A 25,829-nucleotide genomic window follows, 5' to 3' on the forward strand; every position below is an offset into this window, starting at 1 on the left:
AATGTTACATGGGTGATAAGTTGCAGCAGTTTAGTTCTCATACATACTGTATGAGAAAAGCCTGTACTGTATAAATAGAAGTTTGAGCAGTTGGTGTGCATGCTGTTAACTGTGCTAGTGAAGAATAGGAAGAATACGTTTTAATGAAAATGTCTCTTTAATTGTTATCAGGAACTCATCTTGAATTTGATGGCTTAGTTATAATTGGAATATGGTCAGTGTCCTGCCCAGTTCTTGATAGCATATTCTGTCATATAATTGGGAACATGGCTGTCAGATATGCCTATTTTTGTTGTTGAACACAGAGGTTCTTATTGGTACATTGTTTAACACAAAGAAAACAAATCCTGGCGCATATGTATATATACACATATATATAATAGTCACTATATAATATATATATAGTATATATATATATATGTGTGTGTGTGTGTATATATATATATACACATATATAATAGTCACTATAAAAAACCTGACCATGAAGCACAAAGTGAGTATAATTGAACAGACAGAAGTTACTGCTGATATCTTGAAATCAGACCTTTCCTCTGTGAGTTTGTAATGGCCTGCATGTGATTTCCAAGTACCTGAGATTTTGTAGGAAACTTCGTATGAAGAGAGCATACAAAAACATACCCACTTGGGTGTGTGTTAAACACATTGGAAGCATTCTGTTCTAGGGTTTCCATGTGACAAAGTGCAGTGGGTTAGTGCTTTGGCTAAAGTTTTCATTTTTCAAAAAAGCCTGCTTTTGACTTTTAAGTTATGGAAACACTGGATTAACAGTTAAAGTAAATACAACTGTATTGAGGCATGCTTTCTGTCTAATAAGGCGTACAGATTTTCTTAGCTTTCTCTTTTCCTGTTTAATTTTGCTTTGCTCAGGTGAAGACAGTCAGAATCATGTGCTATATTGTAATGAAGGTAATCTGGTTTGAAATTACTTTGTAAAGTACTTACAATATATTTGACCTGTCTCTCCATTATAAATTTCACCTTTGCAGTGGAACATACCCTGAGTGGTAATGACTTCTTTTTTCTATGAAAAATGTGTGTTTTCAGAGTCCTGTACAAATTACCTTCTGCTTTTTGTGTAGATGGGATTGCTACAGGAGGTAACCTGGTGCTGTTGATCTTCTAGTGGTTTTACTTAAAGCTTTTTTGGATTAAGATGTATCTAATGTGCTGCAGGCAAGGTGATGCATGTAGTGGTAGTGCAGGGAAGAACTAAACCTCATCTTAAGTGTATTTAGAGCAGAGAAGGAAGCTGTTTTGTTTTAACAAGCTGCTATAGAATTAGGGAGTAATTTGAATTAGGTGGGTATTTAGGCAGACAATGTACATTCAGACAGTGTAGTCAACTGTACTTGTACTTTATTCCACAAATTTTCTTCTTGCGAAGACATGTAAATTACTGTTATGACAAAATGCATAAATATGTCTAGGATTTGATAGTAATTAATTGATTTCACTTATCTAAGGCAATATTAAGTGCCTCGCTTTGAAATTGGCTATAAAATGTAACGTGGAAGCAAATGTGATACATTCTCAGGTGTAATAGCATTTCGTGGAACTGTAGATGCTTTGTTTTTAAATGCAGTAGTTTCTAATTTTCAATGTTCACAAACAGGATTAGTCACAGAGTGCCTCTTGACTAGATTTTTTTAATGGCAGTTTTTATGTTCTTGGCTTTCTTGAGTGACTTGAAGTACATACAAGCAAGGTTGTTGTTTTTCAGTATCTTTTTTTCTGGATCCTGGATTTGATGGGCTACTTACCCGAGAGTTCCACAACATTAACTTCAAAGTAATTTGTTTCACATCAGCTTTTTTGTTGTCAACATTCCATCTTGGGTTCTTTGTATTTACATACGCATTACTTACATATGTGTTTATATGTAAATACAGTAATACTGATATTTCAGGAGGAATTGGCTCTAGTCTTCATTCTTGTATGAAGCGTGCATACGATCTTTAAATTATGGCAGTCCTGTGTACACTGACTGTGTATGTACTGCATTTTAATTCCACCTGTCTGCTTTCTGTATGTTTAGTAATGCTTACTGACTTGATGCACATATTTTTTCTGTTATTTGTTCTTTAATTTATTTACATATTTTCATTCCTAGAGTTCTGTATTGATGTTTTAGGAGGAAAGAGAGGTGAAACACAAAAGAGTGACAAAAGGGGAGAAAGCATGAGGTTACGGGGATAGCACAGTAAGAGGTTTTAGAATCAGTAATGTCAAAGTGAATTTGAATCATATTTTTTTTGGTGAGGTTCATTATTTAACAGGCAGATATGTTGGAAAGCAAAATTAGGAAGTTAAAAAGGTATGTGCCAAGAGTAAATCTGCACTTGTGGGTTCACATTGTGGAATCATAGGAAAAACTATTTTGGAAAGGACCACCAGAAGTCATCCACATAAATACCCAGCTCAGATTAGGGTTACCTTTGTAATTAGGTGAGGTTGTCCAAGGTCTTGTTCAGTTGAGTCTTGGTCATCTTTGTGGACAGATACTACACAGCCTCTGGGCCCCTCTTCTAGTGTTTAACCACTTTCACTGTGAACTTTTTTCTAATATCGTGATTTCCCATATTGCAACTTGTCTCTCTAGACTCCTCTCCTGTTAAGCAGCCTAAAGGACAGTCTGCCTTCATTTTCCATACACCCTCCTATTTTAGGTACAACAAGACAGCAACAAGACTCCTGCTATGGCTTTCTCTTCCTTCAGCTGAACTCAGGGATGTCTGTGGGGAACCCCTTGCTACTTGCAATTCCAAATGCTCTTTGGTTTGCTAATACTGTGTTTGTGCCTCCAGGCAATGTTTCTGTATTCTTGTTAGCTTCTTCCTTTTCTACCTTGTATGCTTTTTTTCTCATGGAGCTCAGTTAGGAGCTATGTTAATCTGTGTTGACTTCCTCCACACCTGCTGCTTGTCAAAATGCTGGACCACTTTTGTACTTTCAAAGAGGCTGACCTTGAATATCAACCCTTTCTCCAGGGCTCCCTTAAGTTCCAGGGAAAGCCTTTCAAAGGGGTCAGTCACACCAACTAGCTTGCTGAACAAGCTCAAGTCTAGGACTGCAATTTTGTTATTAGTCTTGATTGCTTTTCTCAGGGTCTTAAGATTTCCTCCAGCTAAGGCTGCCATTGATTTTCACATTCCTGACCAGCTCTTTCTTTATATTTCCCCTGTCGCTTTGGAAGACTGTGTTAAATCATCACCATGTTTTCCCTCTGAAAACATTAAAGCCTTATTATAAAATACTGGCAACATATAGTAGGATAGAATAATCCTGTTCCTGGTTGGAAATAAGGTCTTTTTATGACCCAAATGTTAGACGAATTAAATACTCTCCTGCCTGTTGCCTGAAAATGAAAATGTTTGGCATAGAAGCTTGAAAATGTTATTGAAATGTTAATGGAAACAATTTTATTAGGTTGTCACAAGACATATTTTTAAAAAGAGAACAATTGAAGAGTTTGTCAGACTTTATTGATGCTACTTGAGACAGAAATCTTTTTTGTTACATTGTCCATGTAGACTGTCTCGGTTTGAGCATTGCTTACAAGGGGAAAAACAGGTATCCTGGGTAAAACTGCCATCTTTCACTGAAAAACTGAAATGGGCATGATTTCTGTATCTTAAAATTAGATCATGCATAGCTGACAAAAGCAGCTGTGCATGAAGCTTTTGGCACTGAAAATAGTAGTTTCAGATAAGATGAGAATCCCTACCACTGTAATAAGTTTATGGACTGCTGTCTTGGACTTGTTGATATTCAAAAACTCTTTTGGTTTCTGATTCCTATCAATTGAGAAGAAAATTGTTGTGTATCTGGTACAATTTAAACCAGTGTGTGTGTGCATATCTGTTAATGACTTCAGGTGATGCTGTTTTATTGGAAATTGGAAAAAAACAGGTTGTGGTGCTGAGGTTATTTTCCTCCTTATAACTAATATTTTAAAATTTCCTTTATTTCTGGACTCTTCATATATTTTTTTGAAGTATCTCTTTTCAAAGTTCACATAACATGCATTGCAGCCTTTACTTATTCACTGGATTTTTACTAAATAAGCAGTTATTTCTGAAGAGAAGACGACCGTAAACACCCTTGCTCTCTGCAATTTATTCGTGTTTACAGTAGTGCAAGAATCAAGATCCCAGGTGGCTATTATTTCTGACCATTTACAGAAAGCAAACTAGTCCAATAATGGAAATATTTGAGCTTATTTGCAGCTCTTACTGACTAGTTAAAACACTTTCTGTCCCCCATAGATAAATGTAGGAACAAAAGATCCCTGATACGTTAAGTTTTACTGCCCAGTTTACCACATTTAGAGGCCAGTGTTTAGCAATCGAAGAAAAGTGAATCAAGTATAGTGATAGATATGCTGGCATTTTTTCTGTGCTAAGAGAAAATGAAGCATCACTGTAATTTAAGCATTTGAGATGAACTACCTGCACAATTTTTTGCAGTTCTTTCTGTGTTTTTAAGGTATTTTAATTGTATAGGTTTAGATGAGCAGTCATGAAAATAGATTACTTTAAAAGGTACTTTACAATTTGGAAGGTATAAAATGACTGGGATTTCTAGTCTGTGGATTTTCATCATCTTTAAATGCAATAGATATTCAAGTTATGGTGCTGGACAGTTTTGCAAGTACTTACTAATGATGTATTCATGTAGCCTGAAATATTGAAAGATGAGTTCCCTATTTATCTGTTGAACAAAACAGACATCAATGAAAATACCTGTGTTTTTTTTTTTTTTAGATTAATCAACTAACTGTGAGCTGGTATGGAATATTTTGTCATTGCCATTACATATTTCTTTTTTAAGGTTAAATCAATTGTAGTGTGATCGTTGGCATTTACATGATATGGATCATGAGGCCTGCAGTAAGTGAATTCACACAGATCAGAAATCTGCAGAAGAGTGGGAAATGTCTTTGGCTGTTATCACCATTAGTTTTTGCTCCCCTCTCCTCCATTCCAGTTCTGAATAAAATAGTCATTATTCTGGGTGTATGAATTTTGATACAGAAGGAGATGCAGGTTGTTGACATGCATCAAATATCTGTATAAAAATTACGAAGTTTACAACCGATCTTAAGTTATTTCACTATTAATGAAGAGCAACTGGACTACAGAGAGAAAATGAATGTGTTAGAAATAATATCCAGAGTTTTTTTTGTTTGCTGCAAGAGAAGCGTTGATTTTTATTTTTACATGAAATGCATTCATTTGATGTTCTTTTCTTTTCTTAAGAACTCTTATCTAACTCTTATTGTGTTCTTTGTCCAGACTTGTATATAATGCTATTTAGTGCTAACTTTTTGAAATAAAGCAAAATGATAGATTAGAAGAAAAAAAACCCCACAAGTTTGTAATGAAAATTAAAGCAAACCCAAATAACTTGTATGTTCATGTTGTGGCAACAAAATCTTGAAGACTTTTCTATGGTCTTCTATATTAAACTTTCTGTTGCCTTCTTTAAGAGTTCTCACAATTCAGAAGACAAGTAGACTGGTGTTGTGCCAGTGTTTTAACTGGCAAAATACATGTAGTTCAGATCCTGGAAACAAGAGTGGTTCCTTAAAATACAGTCTATATTAAATAAGGGAAAATTAGGAGAATGTTGCATAGATGTGGAGTTTGTGATTATAAATCACAATATAAAGTGGCCACTGATTAGTTTCTGAAGTTTCTAAAATACTTGTTCATACAAATACGTATGACTGTTTCCTAGCCAATAAAAGCCCCATTATTCTGGTTAATTCTAATCAGGTTTTCTTTCTGACGCTGTATAGTAGTGCAGATGTTCTAGGAAGTGTGACCTAACTTTGCATGTTAGAAGCCAGGAACAAGTTCTGCATGCACATATCTCCTGTTTTAATCTTTAAAACAAGAACAGATTTTAAAAGCAAGGGATACTGAAAAGTAAGAGTCTGAATAATTTGATGATTTCTTGTTCATTTAGATCCTCCCAGAGTAGTTCTTCTGTAAGGGAATGTGATTTGTTTGGTTGAAATAAGGTAAGAAGTGGAGTAAATTTAACAATACAGTCTAAAGAATGGGGAGCTGATGATGGCAAGCAGTCCATGGCTTGGAGACAGCTAAGGAGGTAAAGATATTAATAAAAATCTAGGCAGTAGAGTACAATAGAGTTCTTTAAATATAGACTGTTCTTGAAGGGTACAAAAGCCTTGTAATGATAGAAGTCCAATAACGGGCAAGGATGATAAATTGCTGTGCAGAAAATGGCATAAATATTCAATAAATATTATGTTCTGTATTCAGAAAGAGGCTGGATTATGCTTTTACATCACACCTCCTCCATCATTAATGATGGAAAGAACATATTATCACTGTGCCAGCAACTATTAACATTAAATGTTTTTAAATTTGCTGCACTGACACCTACAGATACCTAAAAAAGAAGCTTAGAACTGAATGAATTATTAATTTTGAGTTTTAACAAGTCATGGAGCAGTGGAGAAATTCTAGAAGGCTGGAGGGGAAGGGGAACTAATGTGCCCAAATTTAGAAAGTATAATATGAGCACCTTGAAAAGGCAGATAGTAGTAGGCTGTCAGTGAAGATTTAAAGAAGAATTGCATAATTAATGCTGGTCAGAGTGGGTGAGTCTGCCCCCAGCTCATACTGCTGCATCAGATTACTCCATGGGAAGGCACTTGCATTTCCCTTCACTCTTGAATTTCACAGATTCCTGAGAGCTCTTTCCTCCAGCCTGCCTGGGTGCTTCTGAAAAGAGGCCCTACCCTCCAGCTCACAATTCCATGTCACATGCAAGGGGTGCAGTGTGTTGCATTATCCAGATCATTAATAAAGATGTCAAACAGCATTGTCCCCAGGATAGATCCCAAAGGCTTCCCCCAGGAAACTGGTTGCCAGTTGAATTTATACCACTGATCTGCACAGTTTTTAGCCTGACAGTCCAGATAGCTCTCCAAGTGCCTTAACATCCACTTTCCAGTAGATCTCTTACCAATTTGGCTATGAGGATACTGTGAGAGACCGTGTCAAAGAGCTTCATGAAGTCAAGATGAAAAATACCCATTGTCCTCCTTTTATCTACAACATTAGTCACCACAGAAAGTAAAGTTAGTCTGGCAAGATTTACCCATGGTGCCCATGACTGGCTGTTCCAAGCCTTCTCTCGCTATTCCTCAGATGGCTGAAAAACACTCCTAGAAGGCTTTGGTCCCTAATCTTTCTATGGACTGAGATTAGGCTGACTGACCTGTAGTTCCCTTGGTCATCTCGCCTGCCTTCAAGATGGGTGTGCTGTGTGGTATTTTACAGACTTTGAGAATCTCCCTTGATGCCTTAATTTTTAAAAGATGTGAACATCCTTGCAGTGACAGTCACTTTCTCCCTTACCACTCCTGGGTACATCCTGATCCTATGCATTTGTATCTCCAGTTGTCTGAAGCATTGTCTTACTGAATTGCACTGCTGGTAACATTATGTTAGTACCTCAACCTTTTCCATGCCTTCTGTCACTTGGTCCCCTTTGTTAGGCATTAGGCCCACATATTTCCTTAGCTTTTCTTCTGTTACAGAAGCCATTCCTGTCACCTTTCCCACCCCTTGCATGTTTCCGCTCCAGGTGAGCTTTGTCTTTCCTAACTCTGTGCATGCTTGTACAGTGGCTCAATTAGTTAAACTCTACCAAAATTTAGGGGCATTGAATGTAACTACAAAAATTTGAATTTGGCCATAAGGTATGAATTAGAGGCAGTATTCAAAAAAGTAGATGTTTGGTTATTGAATTACACTGAATGAACAGAATCTCGGTGTTAGTATTTGAAGACTTGACATGTCTCCAGCAGTATAGGTGTCTCACAGAATGCTTTTTTATGGGAAATATGAAAAGGTACTGTGTGTCAAACCACAAAAGCCTAGTTGCTTTAAAAGCTTGGTCATGCTTAGTTGTTTTTCTCTTGAAATACCAATTCAGTTTGGTCTTGCTTAGTTTGAGATTTAGCTGAATGAATCAGGAATACAAATACCCTGAGGAACAGAAGGCAAAGCTGGAGGGCCATAGAGAAAGAAGAATGTTCCCAGGGTTAACATAGTCTGCACACCACAGCTGGTTGCTGGACAGTGGCCAGGAATAATTTTGACGTGTTTATTTCACATTTTTGCTCCGTGAACATGTTTTGAGGACACTTCATTAAGTATGTCTGATAGTCTTTGAAGCTCTGTGCCTTTAACATTTTTCAAACAACAAACAGGGTGGTAGATACAAAAATGAAAATTATATTGGCAGGGACTATTTTCACCATTAAAATAACACAAGATAAGTGAGTGAAGGCAGTGAAGTAAGACATGTTGGACTTTGCTTTATTTTTTTGGTATGTTTATCTGTATGAAAGATTTTTGTAATAAGAATATATGTTTCATCAGTAACGTAGTGGTGACATAAAGTAATAAATCCTGCAAAAAAGGTATCATTTAAGTAAATAATGGAATATGGATATACACTTTGTCTTGTAAATGTTGTCCTGTATACTGCTTGGCAAATGGCTTACCAGTTTGAAAAACAGCTGCTATTTTGTGTTGCTTCTGGATGCTAATAATTCAAGTAATGTCACCAAATCCAGATAAGCCTGTGGAATATTTGTGTTTATCTTAATTTTATGATTGGTATTAAGAAATTTATTTATACCAGACTGACTAAAAATATTACTCTGTTTTGTTCTGATTGTTCTTAAAATAAATTATATATCAGTCACTTTGGCCCAGCAGTTGCTTTTTCTGTTGGGTCAGACCTCTGGGAGCTCCCAACCAGGGAACTGGGGCATTTCCACACTGGAGAATCCATCTTTCCCAGAAAGTGGAAGGGATATGACTGTTTGATCAAAGAATGTGGGCAAACAGCTGAACTCCTCTGCTGGGGAGGAGTTGAAAATAGTTTGGGCAGAGCAGTAGTTTGAATAGTTTGAAATAGTTTGGGCAGAGCAGTAGCAAGGAGGGAGGATGCTGCCTCCTCTGCAGGTGCTCAGCACACAGCTGGATGATTGCTGCTTTGGTGCAGGGGCTGTGTAGCTGCAGTCCACTTCTTTGTGGAAGTTCAACTGCCCTTAGTTTGCATGATGATTTTGATTATGTCAGCTGTGTGTTGGAAGTTCTTTTTATCTACAAATAAAAAATTAATGCAGTATTCTGTGATGCTTGAGATACATACTGTCACATAACATAAAACGTGACCTTTAAATTTTATGCACTTAAAACTCCGTGTATAGTGAGGGGGTTTCAGTGAGATTATGTTTTAATATGTAAACTTAATTTTTTTTATTTTTCCAATGTAGAATGGTATACTATAAGCTTAGGAGGCAGTAAAGGTAGACGTCATATAGGTTTAAAGTTGCTTGCACCAGTCAGAATTTTATGGATTTTTTATGTGTGATCTGTTAAGCACACTTTCCATTCTGGTGAGTAGGATCATGTTTGGGAAACACAGGATATTAATTCATAGTTGGGTAATGTTCTTAATGTCCTGCATAATTAAAAAAAATCAACAATTGTATTTACACTTCTGGTTTTAAGAGTATATACGTTCTTAAAAGTGTTCTGGGCACTCAGCTACTCATAAAAAAGGTCCTTAGCCTAGAAACACAGGTAGGTTAGCAATGTTACATGGAAGTTTGGAGACAGAATCACTGCAGCACCAAAACAGTCAGAAAAGTAGAACATCTGATTAGTCATCTGGTATGTATTTCGGTACAGGCAGTCTGCAAGGACCAGCTGTGCATCACAACTGTTACACATCCTCAAGTGACTTCTTTTTCTGTAGAATTTAAAAGCCATTTTTGAGTTCAGCTGAGGAAAATAGGCCTTTGGTTTGCGTTCTCAGTTTGTCCTACTGCCAAGTAATGGTAATTTCCCCCCCCCCCCCAAGTTCCTGAGTGTTTGTTTCACTTCAGTCTGCAAATAAGACACGCTGAAGTTAATTTTTAAAGTGCAGTGTATTTTTTGTATAGGGGATATTGCTGCAAAAGCATGAATGTCAGGAGGTAGCTTTCTGACTGAAAGCTGTATAGCTGGCTTTTTAAGAAACTCCGTAACAGAAATTCTTATAGAAAAAACTACAGATGATTCTCACTTTACTTATTTAGTACCATGACAAAATTTATGCTCAGTGCTCAAGTTTGCAGCTGTAAAGTCAGAAATAACTGAACTGTTTCAGTCAGAATTAAAGAGTTGCAAGGGCAATTCACCATGCAAAGTCTGGAGCGGGGTTTTTTTTGCTTTTTGTCAGCTGTTGTTTACCTTCTAAGTAGAACATTACCAGGGTGTCCAGACTTTATTAAAATAATAAAACCTCTGTACAAATTCCTCCACGAATGACACAATGAGTGTTATCTTACTTTTGTACTCTGAAGGATCCAGGTTAGTGTCCAAGAAACACAAAATGCCATATGCAGAATAGAAATGGTTAAGAGATTGATTGTTTCTTGTTTAACCTTTACATAATTTAAGGATTGGCTATAATACTGCAAAGAATTTAGTGCCACATTTCAAGCTTAAGTCAGTCAGATTGTGCAGGTGAATTTGTCAGTCTGTAAATTATTAAAGGAATTTTAGAGGCTGTGTTATACGAGCCATTAAAATACATTTTGAATATGTGCAAATAACTTTTGAGGTATCAAATATTTCTAAGATATGTTAGAAATACCAAATTGAAACAGGAAACTTGCTCTCCTTTCAGCATTGCAGTCATGACTGGCTATTTCCATACTCTAAATTGATAATTAACAGAATTAAAACTTCATTTTCTCTAGGAAGTTGTTGTTACACTACTGGTAATAGCTTATTCCTCAAATGTCAAAGTTGAGGAAGATGCAAAAAAGCAAGTAATATACAAGTAATGTTTTTATGCAGTTTGAATTTTAAAATACATTCTAGAGTATTCATTGCCAAGTAAGAATGCCAGATCTTTCTGCTTCTTGATTTTCTTAAAATACCAAATTAATTGGAATTTAAGTTATAAGAAGTATTGACAGCATTGATTTCATGTAGTATCTCATAATAATTGAGTAGTTTGTATTTTCCAGAACTGTTGCTTCCAACTGTCCTAAGACTCACAAACAAAATGTAGCAATTTATACTGATTCATCATTTCAGTTGCTTTCACAATAAGATCCAAGAGTGCATTTGAAATCAGCTTTCACCTTTTAATACGGAATTAAGGCAAAGATGTCTAATGAAGATGTGCAGCTTACACAGGGCTCAAGTTCATGTCAGTCAAAGCAGCATTATGCAGAAAATATTTACAGAGAAATAAAGAAAATGTGAAATTACAGTCTCTAATTGTAAATTGAGAATTTGGAAAAGCAGCTGTTACTTTTTGACATTTTATGAGTTGTCTAATATTAGGCATAAAAGCATCCATGCTCTTCCTTGCCTTTCTTTTTTAGTTTTTCAGAATGCCACAGTTGGAGTTGGAGTTTTTTACAGTTGTAAAAACTGTTCACTTACAATTTATTTAATACACATATTTTGTAAAATGAAGAACTGTCGTTTCTCAATCTTTAAGCCTTCTCTTCCTCCAGGTGTCCTTTTGAGAAGCTTAAATTTTATCCATTTTTTTTCTTAGGTCCTCGAATTTTCTCTCTCAGGAATAGTTATAGTTGTAAAATAAGAATTACTGAGACTGTAGGCTGGGCTGTCTGCAGTAGTAGAAAATGTGTGAAGTATCCTAATTTCTTGTAGTATACGTACGAGTTTTCTTCATATAACTGAAAAAACTTCGAAGTTATTTTCAGTAGATTTATCTCTTCAAGAAATGCAGTCACTTTTCATTTGCTTTTTATTTTAAGACAAAGGTAGAAGTTGAGCTGTGTTGTTTCAGAAATAGGCTTTTATTGTCACCAGCATGTTATCAAAAGTAGCATAGAACCTGTCATGTAGGCACAGTTCCACTCTGACAGATGGGCATGGTGTCAGCGTGCCAGCCAACCATTCTATACATCACCTAACAGATGATGAAGGGAAGAATTTCTGTTCAGGATTGCCACTGTGGCATTCAGTGCATGTAAGGCTCAGCCTTCAGGAAGTGTGCTAAGAATGGGCCATTTCACAGGATGACCAAAAATTTAAAAATAGCTTGGGTTTTAGGTTTTGCTGGGTTTGGACCAGGAAATGGAGCCAGTTGCATTGAGGCTTCTGTTTCTTTTTGGCTATCTGCTGAGGTCACCTAATGGGCACAATCAAAAGAATTCTGCCATGGACACACATTTTTCCCTGATTAATTACCTAAGCATGGAAGCATAAGCACTGTGTAATTTCTCCTGTAAGGAAGCTGTTGTTTGTGACTAGGTGTATTATCTCTTTCGATATAGAATCGGTGGATGAGGATCTACTGTTGTGGGATGAAATGCAAGAGTGATTAATATGATTTAAAAAAGAAAATTTTGAGTAAGAGTAGCTCAGACTTCTACAGCTGAAGATTGGCAGTGAAATGCAGAACGTTATTGCAGGTTTTCAGAAATACAAATCAGCTATTTCTTGGTTATTGGGGTTTGGCATTTTGGAGGGGGTTTCTATTTTTTTAAAAAATGGCTTAATGCCTTGTCCATGATTTTATAAGGTAGCCAAGCACTGCAGGCTTCTGGCAAATACATTTGCTTGAACAAATGCTTTTGTGTGTTACATTATTTTATTTTTATGCCATTTTTACTTTCCTTGATATTTTTGCATAGCTTCAATGTTTTAATCTTTTATTTTAAATGTAGCCTGGCCTTACCAGAAGATTTTGCTGACTTTCAAAGAAGTTAAGCTGATATGATTCGTTCTTGCTTTTTGGGGAACTTAATTTCATTTGAAAAGTTTCTATGTTTTGCAAAATAATTGTTGCATGGCACTGCCAGTTCCAGGATAGCAAAGGATGTGAAGGAAAAGGTGTGAATAAAAGTACTTTTGAAGTATTTCAAAGTACATTTCATGGGCTCCTGCTAGGAGAACATCTTTTCTAAATTTTACTAGGTATTTAATATTACTTTTTAGCAGAGTGCTTTTCTGCTAAATTCAGTTACATAATATTTAACTGACACTTCGTTACATGCCTACTTTTAAATTAAAATTCCTAATTAATCTTAATATGAAATCATAGAGTTGACTTAATGCTTGCCTCCAGTACCTGAACTAGTGTTTGCTGCATTAGAAGGTGCAGTCATCATTGAGATGCTTTGTTCTTTTAACAAAGGTACCAAAAATTAATTCAGATAGGGTCACAGTGGTCTAGTTTAATACTGTTATGATAATAAGCACTGTAATTACTTTCAGATAGTTCTTCCTTCCCAGAGGATGAGGTTTCTAGTTTTGATGCCTGCTTAAAGCATGAGAATGACAGTAAAATTAATGTCATAACCTTTACAGCCTATTTACGTTTTCTGTGTAGTATCCTAAAGGATTTAGTGTAACATCTAAAATAAATGTCTTAGTATGGGCAAGCATCAAATTAGGTTAATTGGGTTCACCTGATATTCAGATTCAGTCTGTCTATCAGGACACCAATTTAATATAAAAGACCTGTGGGTAACTTTCTGTGAAAATTGCTTTTAAATTATTGTATGTCTAAGTTCTGTTTCCTTTGATTGTTAAAGACCAATTTACAGTGTAGGGGTTTTTATTCAGTTTATTCAATATCTTGCTTCTTCTGACTGAAAAATCATTTATCCTTTCATTCTGTGGTAATATAAGGAGTAGTATAGGCATGATAGAGCTTATTTTGTGGCATTAAGATGAATTTTACTTTTTAATTCTGACCAGCTTATGTCCACTTCACTTGAAATACTTGTAATAGATTTCCTTTCATCTCTGACCAGTCAGCAGCAGATTCCAAGAGAACTATGTTTCATTCAGTACTTGCAACTTGACTGATTTTCTTCAGTGTGACGTGATAATTACAAACCGTGAACAAAACTGATTTTGAGATTATTTAATATTTTAAAAGTTTTATCATTGCAGTAGTTTCCTAGGTGGAGAGAAATTCATGATAATATCAGTCAGAAAACTCAGTATCATTCTGTTTTTTGAAAGAAACAGTACTGGACTCAAATGTGCCCAGTCAAGACTGTAATAATATTTGCCTCCTTAATATGCAATAAAAACCATGGTACATTTTGAATTACCAGTGATGGCCAACCTAAAATTTGTTCTACACGTAGATGTGTAAAACAAATATAAAATTTAGTAAATAATTTTATTTCTAAGGTTGGCTTTTTTGAACACATACAAAGTTATATGGGTTGCTGTGTAAACTATGTTTGTATTCAAAGAAAGCATGTGTTAGTACAGTCATACCTGTAATGATGGACAGAATAATTTGAAGGGATGATAAAAAGAATCTTGCCCTGAGTTTAAAATCTTGAGCTGTTCAGTATTTGAAAAAGGAAGGTTACCTGATTAAATACCTGCAATAGAAAAGGGCTGTGAAAGGTTCTTCACTATAATGACAATAAAACAAGTGTTCCTGAATGGCTGGATGATGAAAATTTGATATTGAAAGACATATTAAAAATTTGAGAAAAGTATATTATAAGTTTTTTTATTGGCCAGTGTAGTGGTCTGTCAAATATTTTCCAGATTTTCTAGATCAGGACCATTATCTTACTGAAGTTAGGGCTGAATTCAAATCAGAGACGCCTATACAAAATGTTTGGATTTATATGGTCCAGTTTTTGCCCAACTTTGTGAATGCTTGGAAGAAGACGTGGAGCTCGTATTTGCACATGGAATTGTAAGAATTATTGATACGTATCTGGTCTGGCTTGTTTGCTATAATTCTAACAGGAGTAGTAACTGTAAGTGGGGCACCTTCTCAAATGATTTAATGCTTCCTACAACTGGAAGGGACCATGAAAACCTATAAGTATGTGACTTCAGAATAGTAACTTTGAGAACCTTCATGTGAGCATCATTTCTTACATTTTTTTTTTACAAAAGCATACATAGCTGTAACTACTTCAGTATGTTTTCAAGTGTTGGAAATCCTAAAGTTAAACAACTGGACTTGGTTCTGTTAAAAAGGTTGTGTTGAGCAATAAAGCCTTAAAGAAGAATATCTTACACTGTGAGTGACAAGTTGAATGTCCACGCTGCTTCCTAGAAGTGTTTTGCTGTTTCAAGATTACATCATCTGGGCTGTTCCATTCCTGTAGGTTATGAGGGAGCTCGTATATATAACTGTGTTGTGAAACTACATTAAGGGTGAGCACCATATGTTTGTATATTGGGTCTGAGACATCTGAGGTGAACTCATCAAGTTTCACGGACAGAGGCTCCTTGTGGCAGCTGGGGCCCTGCTGATCCTCATCTGCAAAGCTGTGCCAGGAGGGGCTGGTTGGCCCACACAAGCTTTTTACTAAATATGGCTCAGCACAGAAAATACTGGGACCAAAGAACCTCACCTCTTTGCTGTCTGAGAGGGCTCCTCACCAGCCATGCTCAGTTGTCTTTTATGCATTAGGATTTGAACTTCCTGGAAATGGAACTGGGTTTGCCTCTTCTATACTGTACTTCAGCCCACAGAACCATCTCCTGGAATCTCACTACTGGGTTTTGGAGTCAATTGCATGATAGTAAAGAAATATATTGCAGACTTGTTTTTGTGTTTGGTAATTACATCACAATTTGTCCTAACTATTTTTGTATGTATCCGAAAATAATCTTCTGGTACGTGTGCTCAGAAGAGGGCTCTTGAGTGCACGTCTGGAATGATCTTTATGTAAGAGTCTACTGGCTGTTAAATTGGCCAGGAAAATAAGCAAACTTCACATCCGCACAGCTGGCTCTGCTCATGGGAAATAGAGATATGCACTGGTATGAAAGTCTAGATCCAAGTAAACCCCCAAGTAGTTGGAGTTCCATCTGTGTCTGTCAATGGACTTGTCTGTTACCTTCCCAAAGCCTTCAGTTGTATCAGGAGAACATGGGTTTTATACTCTGTGTGGCTTTGAACGTGTTAGCAGTGTTCAGCTGAACCAAGCTGTTACTCAAGCATTCCAAAGGCTAGAACATTCCAAGTGGATGATAACATATTGTCATTATGTTATGTCTTGATTACTTGGCTGTTGAATCACACTTAACCAAAGCATGAACAACAAACTTGAACTGCACTGGAAAGAAATAGCCAGCCCAAGTTATTGAGTTGGCCACTTGAGGTAATGCTATTTTGTGTCAAACATCATGCATCAGATTTGTGATAAGTGCCAACGTGGAATTCAGCAGAGATGGCTGTGTTACTGCTTTGCAAATGAAACTCATACCTTCACTGTAGCATCTGTGGAGGATTCTGCTTGTCAGTCAGTTATATGGGATCCATGCAGATGTTTGATGGAAAATGATAGCTTAAAGCTACATTGTCTGTGATTGTTTAGAATGCATTGTTACATTGGAATTCAGGACATGTCCTTTTTTTCTGGCTTAAATTGAGATTTTCAGTTACAGGAAGGTTAAGTTAGTTGTACCCAGTGTCGAAAGATGGAGAGTGGATGTAAGGGTATGTGTGATCCAGAGAAACCCTTGGTTTAAAACTCTGTTGGTGTTTTGCATGAGGTATGAACACACTGGGATCCATTCTGGAATTTAATTTTGGAAAAATATTGCCATTGTCTTACTTTTTTTTTTTTTTTGTAGTTTCTGAAAAATTATCAGAACTTCTAAGCATCTGTATTTCTTCTTTCTAGGCACGTTGTTTTAACTATTAAAGAGCATAATGCAGAATCCTTTAACTTTTTCTGCAGGTATAGTATACTTTCTATACTTTTTTTGAGAAACTAAATGCTTATGATTCAAAATGTGGAAGAAATATCATTAATCACTGTGTAGCTCATATCTGCTATATTCTATCCTGATATGTTTTGATTTGGTTTGTTTTTTTAAACAAGCCTTTATAGTGCAGCATTCATCTCTTTAAACAATTGCAATAGCTAAAATTATTGTCTTCTGTAGGACATTTCTAATTAACCATCTGTAGTTGAAAGTTGAAATGTATAAATCTGCTTCTTGTTTGATTAAGCAAAACGAGTGTTCAGGGCTTATTACATTTTAAAAATTCTCATCTGTTTGAAAATCATTGTCATGTTTTACCCCCATATAATTGGGGGTCAAATCTATTTGCAAGTTATGGTACAAGACTAGCATAAACAAGAAGATAAATATTTTCTAAATATAATCTTAGATTTTTAAATTGTAGGTCCCTTTTCTCAGATTTCTCTCCTACTAATAGTTCTTGTGTTTAACTATATTTCTTCTATATTTTGTGTCTTCAGAGTCATCTTTTATTGATACAGTTTTCAGTAGGGGTAGTGAATTTTTACCCTTGTTATTAGTAAGGATATTTATACTGTAAATGTGTATTCCCAAGCCTCTAAATGTGCAGCCATAACTTTAATTTCCTTTTCCTTTTGATCTGTGTCACAGTGCTAATATTTAAATATGATTTCTAACTTGAATGTCATTTTTAATTATACTTCTTAAATGTGAGTGAATGTTTGATGGATGTGACATAAGCTCTAATGGACCTTTCAGAACCTTGCAGGTTGTCAGTTAAGTTTTCATTGTTAGTAGCTATTTTAATTAAGGAAAGCACTATATACTACTTAACTTGAAACCCTGAGCTTTAACTGTCACATAAGTTTATATTTTACCTGTTTTTTGAAGACAGTGTTTTCATGATTCTGTAAGAATTCTGAGGAAGGTGTTCCAGGAGTATGTCACACAAATTGATGAGTTCTTTGTCTAATGGGCCTGTTCTTCCAAGGGAGATGGTACTTACTGTTGTGTAAAGACATCCACCCTGCAGTGTGCCCTACAGCTGTATGCTTATGACTGGAGTGCTTCATTCTAATACTTAAAAGCCTTAATTTATTTTTACCATTAAAATAAGAATTTGACCACTGTTGTAGTCAAATTGAATGTGTTACCCTTATGTTAAGCCACTTCTGAATAACGGGAGGAGAACTTCGACTGTGAAGCTGTTTGCAAATTTGAAACTGATGAATAAGATTTTTTGGAAGACTTTTTTTCCTAAACAAAAATCCATTCCAGTCAGTATTGTATTATCAGCTTGCACCCATAGTGAATCATAAGAGCCATTTTGTAAACTTTTGGAAGTGAGGTTTAATGTTAGAAATATAACCAGATCAAGGGCTATAGAAGCGTGAAGTCATGATATTCTAAAAATGTACTAGGTTCAGCATATTTTTCTTTTACTGTCCCTCTTTCTTGTCCTGATATCAAACATCACTTTTGTTTCTTAAATGTGTTACAATACTTTGAAAATATTGAGGCTATTACCAATTTATGATGATTTATGTACAACTATATTGTTAGTACATTTCTTATACAGAAAACATCTGAAAATAAATGGTATTGGAAATAGGACGTATCCATCAGTTACAGTTACTATAGCATTTTTGTCAGTCTTTCTGTACTTAGAAAGTGCTACTTGAGGATGGAAGTAATGGTTAGTGCAGGTTCTTCGAGTGATAATAAAAGCCTTTCACAGCTACCATTTGTGAAGTAATAACAGGAGTTCTGCAACTTGCACCCCATGACAATTATTTTTTTCTCAATTTGAAATATTTTATAAGAAAGATGATTATCATTTATATAACAAGCAATTGTAACTCCATGTTCAAACATATGCATTTTTCTGAAAAATTATAAATATTTCATTTCCAGGATTTAATTTTTTCCTAGGAATTATGAAATTATAATTGAAGGGTCATTCTGTCATTCACACTCATGTTAATATTTGCTGTTGAGCAAGGGCTTCATGATCACATAAAATACCAGTGTGCCTTAGAGAACTGAAATACCTTTGGCATTGCCAGATTCAAAAAATGTTATTATTAAATTACTCTAACATGAAAGAATTGTGTGTCTTATGCAATTATTGTGCAAAATGGAAGTCTGTCCCGGTTTATCTAGGAATTTATTTAATAAATGTTTGTCTTTTTAAAATGTACATTAGAAAAGTATATCATAAAATCATAGAATCATAGAATTGTCCCTTCACCAGCCCAGTTGCCCTCCTTTGGACCTGCTCCAGGACCTCGATATCCTTCCTGAACTGAGGGGCCCAGAACTGGACACAGGACTCGAGGTGTGGCCTCACCAGTGCTGAGTACAGGGGCAGAATCACTTCCTTGGACCTGCTGGCCACGCTGTTCCTGATCCAGGCCAGGATGCCATTGGCCTTCTTGGCTACCTGGGCACACTGCTGGCTCATGTTCAGCTTCCTGTCAATCCAGACTCCCAGGTCCCTCTCTGTCTGGCTGCTCTCCAACCACTCTGTCCCCAGCCTGGAGCTCCCCATGGGGTTGTTGTGGCCAAAGTGCAGGACCCGGCACTTGGCCTTGTTGAACCTCATCCCGTTGGAATCAGCCCAACTCTCCAGTCTGTCCAGGTTCCTCTGCAGAGCCCTCCTGCCTTCCAGCTGATCGACACTCCCCCCCAGCTTAGTGTCATCTGCAAACTTGCTGATGATGGACTCACTCCCCTCATCTAAATCGTCAATAAAGATAATAAATAGAACTGGTCCCAACACTGATCCCTGGGGGACACCACTAGTGACCGGCCGCCAACTGGATGCAGCACCGTTCAGCACCACTCTCTGGGCCCGGCCCTCCAGCCAGTTCCTAACCCAGCACAGATGCCCCTGTCCAAGCTGTGGGCTGACAGCTTTTTCAGGAGAATGCTGTGGGTGACAGTGTCAAAGGCCTTGCTGAAGTCCAGGTAGACCACATCCACAGCCCTCCCCTCATCCACGAGGCGGGTCACCCGATCATAAAAGGAGATCAGGTTGGTCAGACAGGACCTGCCCTTCCTAAACCTGTGCTGGCTGCGTCTAATCCCTTGCCCATCCTGCAGGTGCTGTGTGATTACACTGAGGATGATTTGTTCCATAACCCTGCCAGGCACTGAGGTCAGGCTGACGGGCCTGTAGTTTTCCCGGTTCTCCTTCCAGCCCTTTTTGTGGATTGGCGTGACATTCGCCAACTTCCAATCATCTGGGATGTCCCCAGTGAGCCAGGACTGTTGGTAGATGATAGAGAGGGGCTTGGCGAGCTCTTCTGCCAGGTTTCTCATCACCCTTGGGTGGATCCCATCTGGTCCCATAGACTTGTGGGGATCCAAGCAGTTCAATAGGTTACTGACTGTTTTCCTTCTGGATTACAGGGCGGCTGTTTAGATTCTTGTCACCTTCTATAAGCTCCAGAAACCAGCTGTCCTCAGGATAACCTGTCTTACTGTTGAAAACTGAGGCAAAGAAGGTGTTAAATACCTCAGCCTTTTCTTCATCTTTGACAACTATATTCCCACCCATGTCACAGGTTGAAATAATAGTTTTGCTCTTAGGCTATGTTTATTTTATTTTTTAAAAAATCATATAATTTGTTAAGAAGTCATTGTAGAGCTTGGTACATTTTTTATCTGTGTTAGTATGGTCATCTGGTGCTTGGAGATCTCAGACTTCAATTAGCCATGTAAATGTGTTTCTTAGCATCAACTCTCACTTTGCTGGAACCCCTGCTGCCTTTATATCATTAACATAAATGCAGGTGCAAATAGCATTTATGTACTTTGATAGAAAGCAGTTGGAGACATTTCACTGTGGGACACAGCACTTTCAGATTGTGTACATCTGTTCAAATAATGTATCCAAGCCAGTGACATGAATGCAAGGATAGAAACATCTGCCCCTGAGACCATTTGCCATACAGCAGATGCTTACATCTTTATTTATGCAGATGGTTTGTGTGATGAGCTGAGCAATGATGAAAGCAAGAAAGTTTGACAAAGATTTCAGGGTATTGCTTGGGATGGGAATATATGCTGGTAACAGGGCTTCATTTTCAGATGTCTACCAAAAGAACATCTGTTTTAAATACTGTTGGTTTTAGTAACATGGACCTGTTATTTGGGATTTTAATGCGATTCGCATAAAATCGGTAATGGATTATTTAAAAAAGAAGAAATAATTATTGCAGAAAAAGTTGTCCTGCAGTTGCAGGATACCGAGGAGTTTAACAGAAGTGATTACTTTAAGCAGAAAGGCCCAACTGCTTTGCTTCCAGGTGTTCACAAGCTCACACAGAGCACAGGGCTGACTCGTGGGGCTGTGCTGGAATCGCGGTGCAGGAGCTGCTGGGGGTTGTGTGTGGTGCAGGCGGCACTTGGGGCTTCCGCAATAGACGCCGCGTTACAGCATCACCAGGTAGCTTAACCTAATTATTGTTAGGAAACGTGCGTGGCAGGGTCTAACCTGGGCTGGCACCGAAGTTAAGGAGCAGAAAGTGTCCCGGGGTGGCCGGAGGCAGCGGTGATGGGCGCCCGACTCCCCCTGCTGGGGGATCCTCGGTCTGCCCGCCCACCCCAGGGGCCCGGCGGGGCGAGCAGGGCTGGACCGGCATCGCAGCACACGGCGAGCTGAGGGGCTCATCCTCCGCCTGCATCCCCTCGTGTGCTGGCAGCCATCGCAGGGGGTTGCTGATATCACTTATCGGTTCCTTTACAGCACGCCCAGGACCTTTTGAGAACCGTTCCTGCCTTTAAACACAGGGGTTGTCACGGGCAAGCTCAGCAATGCCAATAAGCATTGAAAATAATTGTAATTATACACAGGAGGAGGCCAGACATTCAGATACTCTAATTTAAACTGTTTTCTGCTTCATTCCACTGCCAGAATGGCCCTGCTATGTTCAGGTTCAGCAGCAAGTGATAATTTTATGTGTTCTGAAAACCAGTATCTTCCTAGCAAGGACCATAATCTTTCTCAGTTGTTTTTTACTTTTCCTCTGGTATTTTGGGATGGATCTGTCTTTGAAAAAAATAGAGTAATCTATTTGCAAGTACTGAGAAGCTCCTCTCATCTTTATTTTTGTTTTAATCCTTAGTGGAATTGACTACAGGTGACTGTGTTTTGCATATCTCATCCAGAGTGGTAGAGTCTTTTTCTGAGAAATTTGGGTCATGAAGAAAGAAAAAGAGGGACAGGTAGAGCACACAAAAACCCTGGACAGAGATTCCCCTGTCAAAAGTTAGACCACTTAGGTAATTTTAAAAAGAAATGAGTTATTTACAAAATCCCTCAGAAAAACTGTCCAACTGTCATCTAAGTTTAACCATGTGTTTTGGCCCATTGGGGAATGATGAACCCTGTGTATAGTTCATACTGCAATACTCAAAATAGGCCAGGCCAAGTCTGACAGTCTTGTAATCCTCTGTTCATCTTTGATGAGGAAGCACTTCCTGAGGTTTGTACTATGGGAGTCACCGTACACATGTTCAAGTAAAATGTATTTGCTCTGTTAACGTGGTGAATTAGTTGTTTCCTCTTGCATACAAGCTCTCTTCAGAGAAAAAAGTGCTTCGAACTTAAAAAAAAGTGATAGTCTATAAAAGAAATACCTCTTTTTTTTTTCTCTTCTGTTGTGGTCTCTATTTGAAAATCAGTGTTTGCAAAAAATAATTTTTAGAAGTAAGAGGCATGATTCCCTTATTGCAATCAGACGTACATGACTTCTGTCCCATGAAGGAAAGGGAGGAGGTTTGAACTCTCACAGTTAGACAAAGGCAGATTCTGTTCTCAGCTTATTTGAAAGAGGAGCAAGAGTCTAGTCAGAAAATATTTCATTATTTAGACATTATATGGTTCTACTTGACCTTTATTTGTGCTACATAGTTTCTGAAGAATTCTGCCTTTGTTTTTATAGCAGATCTGCACTTTAGGGAAAAAAAGTCTATTAATTACCAATTAGCTTAGCCATTAGGTTGATGTGATCATGATAGTCATTTTAAAAAGGACTTCATGTAATCATTGACTTTATAGCAAATAAATTGGTGTTTAGGCCCGGATCCTCCTTAAAGTTCTCTAAAAGAAATTTCAACTGGAAGTTTCCCTAGAAAATAATTTTTTTAAATCCAATTACCTTTTTTTTTTTTTTTTGACTCTGCTGTTTATCCCCACCTTCTAAAGTACCTAATTTATGTTAGCAGTGTCATTGGAGGTTTCTGAATTACAAGTTTATGACCAGTGATTCCATCACCTCCCTTCCGCTATTTTCTGAACAATTAGTTCCCCCAAGTGGCTGTGGCACTGAAGCCTTACTTTGCAAATCTCCAGAGAGATATCCTCTATGGATCAGAATGACTGAGCAAAACTGACAAAAATAACCACTGGATTTGTAGTATACTAAAATATTTTCCATTCTCTGCAACTAAGTCCTGTCAAAGCAGCATGGTTTCTAGATAATGCCCAGGAAGTGTGGTTGGTTGGTGAAACACAGTCTCTGATGATAAATCTAGCAATCTCTCTCAAACACAAGCTCTGTGCTGAAGCAAAAAATAACCACTGTTTTCATCCTTAATAGACCTCCTGCAGAGGTCAGGCACCATTTTGAGCCCCTAGATTTATCTGCATAAACCTTATTCTTAAGTCCTTTTATTGTCATAGTGAGAATATGTGTGGTTTCTTCAGCTGTGAAAGTGGGAAAAGTTAATAATAATTACAGGTGCTTTATGTCTAGCTCTCTTTATGTCAGTTTTCATTTCTTGACATCAAAATATTTTTATCTGCTTAATACCTATTAATTAGGTAAACCTTAATACGAGTAGAGTAGCTTATAACTTGAAAGACTGCCTTCCAAAAAAAAAAAAAAAAAGGAAAGCTTTTAAAGTTCACAAACACTACATTAGGAGTGTTAAGAGAACATGTGGATCTGCTAATAAATATGTTCTAGTATCATTGCAGAAGATTGTATAAAAATCTCTTTTATACATACATATATATATATATATATATGCTGACTTCTAAGACTTTCTTCCTTTATATAATAGCACAGAAATGGATTTTTTAATAGGAGGTTGTGTTCAAGTCTCTCATTGCCCATATTTTATGTAAGGAGTTGCTTTTGAATATTGATTTACCTACATGTCACTAATACATTTGATGTTGCAACTCAAAAAGTTTACATCAGAGCTGTTGTCCACTTGTTATTCCTTACAAAAACAGGTTTTCATACGTATTTTTTAACCTTACTTGTGGTGGGAAATCTAAATCTATGAGAAATCCAAAATTATGTCTTAGATTAATCTTGTTGCTAATGCAGATAGTATAGTATCTAGGTACATTGATTTCTGGATGTGTTTAACAGACCTCCTTTTGTATGGGCATTTTTTTATGTTGTGCTTTTCTCTTAGAACAGAGATACAGGAGCCAAGATGTTAGTGAAATTGTATTGGCAGGAAAAAAAGCCTTAATTGCAGAAAGAAACCTTAAACAGAATCATAGAATGGTTGGGGTTGGAAGACACCTTAAAGGTCATCTAGTCCAACACCTCTGCAGTGATTGTGGTTATCACGAACTAGATCAGATTCCTCAGAACCTTGTCCAACCTGACCTTGAATGTTTCTAAGGATGGGGCATCTACCACCTCTCTAGACAACTTGAGGTAGTGTTTCAGCACCCTCATGGTAAAACTTGTTTTCGTTTTATCTAGCCTGAATCTACCCCAGATGAGGGTTGCCTCTCTTAGTTTAAAATGGTTATGCCTTGTCTTACACCTCTTGTCTTTAAAATCTAAAGACTTTAAAGCAAAGAAGACCTTTCTGAACGATAAAATGCTTAGTGCACCACTAGGAAATCACATTGATGCTTATATAAGAATTAATTATGAATAGCTCTAAAGAGGTGTACTATTCCCTTTTGGTATTTTAGTAGAAAATTTGGTTTTGTTCTTCCTGTGGTATACCAGAAGATATTTTCTAAGCATATTTGTACATTCTGTGTCTTACTGTTTGTGTGAATGATGTACTGTGATTTTCCAATCTTGCATTAGAATTTTTCATTATATATTTTATTTTTCAAGTCTATTTTAAGTTGCACAAAGAGACTACTTTGCAGACATAATTTATTACTCTTTAAAAATAAGCACTAAAAAGGTAAGAAATGCAAGATATGGGTTATTCCCTGTGGCTTAAATGCTTCTTTCCATATCACATGTAATAGTAATGTTGTTACCCATCTGAAGTCTGTGTTTAATTCCCATATCCCATCCTGACTCTTTGGCCTAGATATTTCCCAAATCTCATTTCTAGCTTTCTTGCCTTTTTCCTACTTGCCCTATATATATATATATGTCATAGTTTCTCTTCCATACTGTCAGCTCAGCTATTAAAGAGATAAGGAGAGGCCCTCTCCTTGTTCCAATTTAGTTGTCTGGACCTGAAGCTGTAGTTCTAGGAAAAATCCAGCCCAGCCTGAAGAAGGAGCACACTCAGTGGAATGTAATCATTGGAAAAATTAGATGCTTAAAAGTATCTCTTGAACTCATGCCAAGGCCTTACCACTTGGCCAAATTTGGGCAGCTTCTCACAGACAGGAGCCATTGCTGTGTCAAGGTATTTGTCTATTGCACAGGGGTGTAACTAGATTAAGTTGCTTTTTTTAAAATGCAGACTTACCTGTGGATGGCTGGCATTTTCTGTTGAAATCTATTTGAGAAAATGATGAGACAAATATCCAGAACAGAACATTCTACCCAAATAGGTATTAGTAGGCAAAGATAGAAATAACTGCAAATTAATTGTTATAATGGATAGCATTGGTCACTCCCGATTTGTAGGTGTTATTGCCAACCTTACTTCATCGAGATGTGTGGCTTAGTTTTGAACACAGGAAGCCAGATTTTGTCTTCTGAATATTTGCAGTTCCATTGATTTTCAGGGGATTACAAAAAGTGTAAATCAGTAGAGAATTTAGCCCCTGTATTTCAAAGT

The 25,829-nt window shown here is 37.1% G+C and overlaps 1 protein-coding gene across 14 annotated transcripts in view; it reads left to right on the plus strand.

Moving 5' to 3' along the window:
• The window catches only part of ZNF438 (zinc finger protein 438), a 50,816-nt gene that overhangs the window by 14,172 nt on the left and 10,815 nt on the right, over positions 1 to 25,829 (plus strand). For 7 of the 14 annotated variants that reach the window (XM_071734884.1, XM_071734891.1, XM_071734881.1 and 4 more), the window contains one exon: positions 16,730 to 16,786. The exons of the other annotated variants lie outside the window; for them this stretch is intronic. In XM_071734884.1, coding sequence (XP_071590985.1) covers positions 16,759 to 16,786 — 28 coding nt within the window. In that variant the 5' untranslated portion in view covers positions 16,730 to 16,758. The remainder of the gene's footprint in view (positions 1 to 16,729; positions 16,787 to 25,829) is intronic. 14 annotated transcript variants of the gene reach the window in all.

Source organism: Heliangelus exortis, chromosome 2, assembly GCF_036169615.1.
Source record: "Heliangelus exortis chromosome 2, bHelExo1.hap1, whole genome shotgun sequence".
NCBI classification, from domain to species: Eukaryota; Metazoa; Chordata; class Aves; order Apodiformes; family Trochilidae; genus Heliangelus; species Heliangelus exortis.